The sequence below is a fragment of the Leptosomus discolor genome, chromosome 26, assembly GCF_034619465.1.
Source record: "Leptosomus discolor isolate bLepDis1 chromosome 26, bLepDis1.hap2, whole genome shotgun sequence".
NCBI classification, from domain to species: Eukaryota; Metazoa; Chordata; class Aves; order Leptosomiformes; family Leptosomidae; genus Leptosomus; species Leptosomus discolor.
The window spans coordinates 601,626-608,624 of record NC_141416.1 but is presented as its reverse complement, the minus strand read 5'-3'; the positions used below and the strand labels follow the sequence as shown (position 1 = coordinate 608,624).

The 6,999-nt window shown below is 45.3% G+C and overlaps 1 protein-coding gene across 1 annotated transcript; it reads left to right on the top strand.

The window, feature by feature from the left end:
• The first annotated feature begins 4,752 nt into the window (after positions 1-4,752).
• Positions 4,753-5,757, top strand: LOC104349662 (uncharacterized). Its single transcript, XM_086478217.1, has one exon. The coding sequence runs from the start codon at positions 4,753-4,755 to the stop codon at positions 5,755-5,757; it is 1,005 nt and encodes a 334-aa protein (XP_086334343.1).
• The last annotated feature ends 1,242 nt before the right edge of the window (positions 5,758-6,999 follow it).

Below are 6,999 nucleotides of genomic sequence, written 5' to 3'. Positions count from 1 at the left end.
CATGAAATCTGGGAGTGCAATAGTTTCCTCAGATCGTTCTCCCTGTGCACAAAGGTTCAAAGTACTGGATGGAGAAAAATCAAAGAGCATCCATGCAGACATGAGGTGAGGGTCACAGCGAGCATTTCACATCCTGAGCTGAGGTTCTCTGCACGGCTCTTCACTTCCAAAAAAAGCTGATCCTATTTTTCAGATTGAAGCATTAGACCTTAGAGATGTTGAGACATTCACGTCAATGATAAACCAGATGAAGTTGACAGCTACAGACCTCCATTTGGAGCTGCTGGCAGAACGGCTGCATACCTCCAAGGGCATCTTAGACTTCTGGGGACTTAATTACCTGATCAGCATTTGCAAGGCCACTGACGGGCAGATAGCAGCGCAGCTCCTACCCAAGCTGTGTGGGAGCTGGAGTAAGATTTTCTGTCTAGGAAGGATGGGCCCGGGCCAGTATTTTTATCACTTGTGGTGTTAGAGGTACCACTTCGGTATTGACTGGGAGCTGAGCCGGGCTCCACCAGGCAAGAGCCGAGGAGCTGCTTAGCACCACGTTCACTGTGAAGCCACCTTTCTGAATGCACGTTTCTCCCGTAGTTTCCCAAATGTTTCAGTAAGGCAGGTTTCACTGCATATGGCATTTGCCTCTAAAAATAGTCTTTGTGCAATTCACACGGAAGGGGAAAGCAATTACACCTCTACTATGGGAAAAACACTCACTCCCTTTCCATGGGCTGACTTCAGAGCCTCTTCAATGATAATTACCATCATTTTTCTGCTGAGGTTGCTGACATGGAGATGAAGTGACCTCCCCAAGTCTCTCCAGATCTGGATCCAAACCAGTGTTTAAGGTCAGGATGGCCCCACCTTCTGATCTCCAGACAGGGTTCAGGCCGTCTGCCTTCTAGCTATGGAAAATTATTTTCTTTAATCACTCGATGTTGCAAGTTGAGGCTGGAAATTTGACACATAAATATTCCAGAAACCTCACTGCTTGCTTAAATAAAAGCAATGTCTGAACACAGAGCCATGGCTGTACAGCCTGTAACAGTCTTTGCCTCAACACTGCTGCACAAGTGCTACGTGACCTGTTCCTCTCAGGTGCTCTAATTGACGGACATAATGAAGATTACTGAAACTCTGACCTAAAGATGTGTATTCACTTGTGAATATTGCACAAATATTCAAACGCAATGTTTGATTTAATGAAATGCGCTGAGTCCTTTCAAACCCAGCTGCTCTGTCCTCTTCAGGTCAACAAGTGCAATGATAAAACTCACTTTTTTTCTGAGTCTGGGGTTATTCCCTTTATCTTCCTGCTTTGAAGGGAGATGTTCCAGGAGCATATCTCAGCAGAAGGGCTATTTTGATAACCGCGAAGCCTGATGCTACCTAGAAAGCAGACAGGCAGGTTTTCCACTGCTGGAAAGTGTCCTAGTTCCTGCCTTCAGCAGAGATACAACCGCAATTTGTACCAGCAGAGCAGCAGGTGAGGCCTGAGTCAGGTTTAGATCTTGGGCTGGGATTTTCCCCTCACTAGCAAAGGCTGACAACTAAAGCTAAGCATCTTCCAGAGCCGGGCAGGCAGGCAGCAAGACAGAGCCCCACCTGCCATGAGGTAAGAAAGGAACTTGCACAGACGAAGTCACACTATAGGAGAAGAAGACGTGGTCTAAAATTCAGGTGTTCTGTCCTTCAGTTGCCAAACGGTTATTAACAGAGGAAGTTACACCACAGCTAGAAACAGCTTCTTACATTTGCAGCCCAGGAATCTCAACTGGTGACGGGTACCAGCTCAGCCTGTTGCAACGATTGCATCTGGAGTGCGTGCTCTGATAAGAGTTCTGGTAAAATGGTGGAGACAGGACAAAGATAGTCCCAAGACAACCAAATATGATGAAATTCAACTCTGTGTGGGACGCGTCGTCTCCACTGCTGAAAATAATCCTACCATCAGAAATGAGGACTGTTTGACTTGTACCCTGATAGCTCCCTGAGATTTTGAGGATGATAATCAGTCAGCTATTTTCACTCAATAGATTTTTCTGTATGTGGAATAATGCTTAGAGAACAAACTGTATACCCTACAAGCTCCCTTTATTCCACATGTAGATTGAAATTTCTTTTCAAATGCCATTCCAGCACCTGAATGAGACCAGTGTCCAAATTCGATTTGCATGCAACAGATCTTGCACATTGTTAAAAAATCCCTTTACTTTTCACGTGACACACGGAGATAAACTCAGTTCCCTCTTCTGTCACATTTAGACGGGTGGGAGCGGCAACTTCTGTACCACGGAAAATAATATGAATTCAAAATTATCTGTTCTAAAAGAAGAATGAAATCTATGAAGATCTTAATGGGGAAAAAAAAACTAAAACAAAAACAAAACCCAAAAAACATTCATTAGGATTTTACAGAATCACAAGAAAGTCACTTTAGAGAATCAATGGATGAAAAGCAGGTGGGAGAAGTACAGAGCAGTCTACCTGTCTTTAACTACAAATACATCCTAAGAAGCAGGGACATTAGCTGGCATGGAATGACTCACACATGGGTTGAAGTGGAACCATGCTGGTTGACACCACACTAAGACCCCTGATCTCCATGGGGTCTGCAATGGATGTATTTATTAACCTAAAGATATGACATTTATTCACGCAGAAATTTTTTTGTTAAATCAGATTAGTCAGAAAGGGGATTAAAACACATTCTGCACCAAAAGCCTCTCTTCACAATGCCTACGTGTAAAACAAGTCTGTGGAGGAAATGCACAACAGCAGTTGTGAAAGAATGAGCTCATTACCTAGGAGGACTCATTCCCAGAAGGCAGGGCTTTGAAACCATATAAAAGTTCTCAAATCTCCGTGCTCCACCATCCACTCGACTTTGCGCTTCTCCCTGTTGACTGGTTGGGTAAGTCAGAGAATACTAACTTTTTTTTGTGATGTCTATGATTTTACTGCTTGGCTTCATGGAGGCAGACTCTTTAAAGAAGTGTTTTATTTGATACCTTTGAATAGGCAAAAGATTCCTGCAAAGAGAAACAGTGGGCATTGGGGTAGGACGAGCAGTCTCGGAATGACTCTGCAAGGCAAATTCAGATTGTGTGTAAATCTGAGGATAGTTAAGTGCTAAATTAGACCCTTTCTGAAGAACAGATTAGATAAAATTACGTTGGTTTAAGTATAACTGATCCTGCCTTCAGGGAAGGAAAAGGTCTAAATGGCCTCCTAAAACTCCTTCCAAATCTATTTTCTGTGATTCTGCTATATATAACAAGAATATTTTTAAAACTTGAATTTCATTGAAGAATTATTTTCTAAAAGATAGATTTGGGGGTATGAGGGGCTGTAGGGAGCAGAAGGGTGAAAGTATTCCTAGTGTGCTCTCTCATTCATGCTAACCACGTCAAGAGTGATATATTAATTTGGCTTAAGATCTTATCAGGTCCTTATAAAGATAATAGCAAGAGACAAAGGATATTGATCTGGAGGATCCAGGAGGATGTAAAGAGAGGAATGAATTTGCTTTGAAGATGTGCTGAGCGGAGTAGGTAACACGGGGAAGGGAGAACAGACTTGCACACTCTCACATGATCTGTGTCACTGCTAGTCCTGTGTCGAGGGGACTTAAAAATTCCCCTTCCAACCAACACTTCTTGCAATTCTAACCTTTTATTTGTGCCCTTAGACTGTCTTTAGAAAAACAGCAACACAGGCTTTACCAAAGACACAGCACCACTCCAGTTGAGCCTGGTGCCTGCCTTCAGCAGCCCACAGAACAGAGGCAGTTTCATAAATTGTTAGGAAAACTCATTTGCCCTGTAGCATGTTACTGGCCTTGGGAGAAGAAATCCCTTCTGATTACTCTGATTCATGCAAGCTACATGTATTATTAGTGGCCATGACAATCCAGAAACATAGGGACGCATTACCACTGCTAATTTTTTCCGTGACAGTTGGAAGGACTGTGCCACAGGTAACCTCAATTCATTGCAGCATCAATGGGGTCTGAGTGAAATCAGAGCAAGAGGAGGAGTTGGCCTACTGTTACTGTAAAGATTCCTAATACTTCAGAAAGATATCGGCTTACTGCTGAGGTCCACCTTGAGGCCTTAGCATTTCAGGTTTCTAATTCCAAGCAAAATCTGGAAATTATTTTAAAAAGGGCACAATCAAATGAAGTATAGCAGTTTTGTCAACGTAAAGTATCCTGTTGGGCAGAGATTTGTATTTTTCTACTTTTCATACACCAAACTTTTAGAATGTTTGTCTTCAGCATTCATTTATTTTTTATTATTATTTTGACTTTCTGAAACCGCTATCAAACCAGCAGATCTGTTATTTGCCACCTCCTCTCATCAATTCCCCAGGACAGAAATGAAAGGGAGTTAACACGTTGGGAAGAGCTAAGCAACAGGATGAAGAGCTCTGAAGTGTAAATCAGCTCCAAGTTCAAAGGAGTGGCTCTACCTCACTTAGACCTGACAGGGCTGTCCCACACTGCAGAACAGAAAGAAGGAACAAGATAAGACAGAGTCAGAGAAGGAGCTGAAAGGCAGGATGAAAAAGAAAGAGCAAATCCTTTCTGAGCCAACCTGCCTTGGGAAACCAAGGGCAAACTAAGAGAACTTTACTCTTGCAGCTGATTCTTGTTTCTTACAATCATTTCACCTTTATCCCAATGCAGTTCATTTAGCAGACACAATAACACTCTGATATTTCTTTCAGATAACCTTGTTGCCTGCAAAGATGTCTTTGAATCAAACGCAAATCAAGCAGGAAATCATCCTCCCACCTGGCCTGAGCAAAACAATTTCAAAGCAAAACCAAGAGCCTGTGCCATGCACTGAGCCAGTCCCATGTCCACAGCAGCAACCTGAAGTCCAAGTCCCAACACCTTGTTCAGAACCAATCCCAGTAGCAGTGGTACCATGCCCAGAAAAAACAGTGTCATTGCCAACCCCAGTGGCGGAACCGGGCAACGGGGAAACACCAGTGGTCGTAACACCTGAGTGTCCACCCCAGGAGCAGCAGCAGCAACAGCAATGCAAGCTACCACCAACCTTCCCACCTGTATCATGCCCTGAGCCTGTTTCATGCCCCGAAGAGAAATCAGTGTGCAAAGAGCTGCCTGTGCCAGTCCCTGTTTCCAGCTCTGAACAAACTCCATGTGTGCTGGAGAAGCAGGAGTGCAAGGAGATCCCTGTGCCTGCTCCTGTCACCTGCTCAGAGGCTGCAGCGTGTGCCCAAGAGACGCAGCAGTGCAAGGAGATCCCTGTGCCAACCCCTGTTCCATGCCCTGAACCTGCACCGTGTGCCCAGGAGAAGCAAGAGCACAAGGAGACGCCTGTGCCGATCCCTGTTCCGTGCCCTGAACCCACACCATGTGCCCAAGAAAAGCAGCAGTGCAAGGAGATCCCTGTGCCAGTCCCTGTTCCATGCCCTGAACCTGCACCGTGTCCTCAGGAGAAGCAGGAATGCAAGGAGATCCCTGTGCCAATCCCTGTTTCGTGTCCTGAACCTGCACCGTGTCCCCAGGAGAAGCAGGAATGCAAGGAGATCCCGGCACCAATCCCCATTCCATGCCCTGAACCTGCACCATGTCCCCAGGAGAAGCAGGAATGCAAGGAGATCCCAGTGCCAATCCCCGTTCCATGCCCTGAGCCAGAGAAGTGCTCCCTTCCAGAGAAGTGTCCTCCCATCGAGCAGCAGCAGGTGAAGCAGCCCAACCAGTGGCCACCCATGCAGAACTAACTTGCAGCTGACAAGGGAAGCCCTGAAGAGAGAAGACGTGTGAACCCAGAGCTCCTCTCCCCGTGCCTCACAACCAGAGGTCGTTTTCCACCACCCTTCCATTCACTGCAGAATTTCTGTTAAGAAGCACAGCTCCCAACTCCCTGCCCACCTAACGCTAGAGTTACCCTGTACTAACAGCCATGCGCTAACTGGCACGCCGGGACTGTCGATAGGTAATAAGGCTTCAAGCGGTGTTGTAGGCATGTGCGTTCAGCTTTCCAGCCGCCTGAATTTCTGCCCTCTCCCAATCATCCCGCTGGCTTTTAAAGGCCCAGACAGGGACCAAAGAGCATGATGGCACGCACAAGTCAGGGTTCGTTAAGCTGAATACCAAAACTTAACCCAAACGCAGTTAGGGACCTAGAGCTCACCCTCCAGACCCACATGCTGCCTCCTTCCTCCCGAGGCTTTCGTGCCTTCCTCCCCAGCTCCCTGTACGCGAATGCCATCTCCCACCTTGCATTTAGGGGTTTTGCCTATTAATAATAGGATTTGAGGTTTGTGCAGAACCTGCTCTAGGGGGTTCTTGTCACTGGCAACAAGACTTTCCGAATCATGGATCCATAGTGCTGAATACTTTATGCAATTAAAAAAATCCATTGAGCTAGAGGAAATAGGAAGATTTTTACGAAAGAGTTATCACCTGTTAATTATCTGCTTAGCTGAATTAGTAGTAATCAGCGCTTTCCTCAGAGACCTCACCTTGGATTTTCTAGGATGTGTAAAAGAACAGCTCGAGCTGAGATTATGTATGGAAAACACATAGATAATTGAATCCAATCCAGACATGTTTTGAAATAGATTAACCTCAGGCGTGGCTTCTATCTGTTAGGCAGGATAAAGGAGGAAGCACACACAGCGCTGTCTCAATTACACCCTGGAACATGTTTCACCACACGGTGTTGTTGCACATGTATTTGGTACTTATCTCTAATTATTTTAGGCTGATATTGTATCCAGGATTTATTTCACTGTGAAAATTAACAATAAAAATTACTTTGAACACCAAACTGTGGAGATTTTTAATAGCTTCTGCTTAAAAAGATGGAAAGGAGCCTCAGCTTGCAGCAGTCAGTCGTTTTTTTAGGCTCAAAGCTGGCAAATCAGGACTCAGAAACTCGGGTGCTCGCAGGGGACCCTGCGTCTGCTGCTGCTCTCCAGGCACAACTGGAGAACAGAGAACCTGCAAGAGTCCCTGCA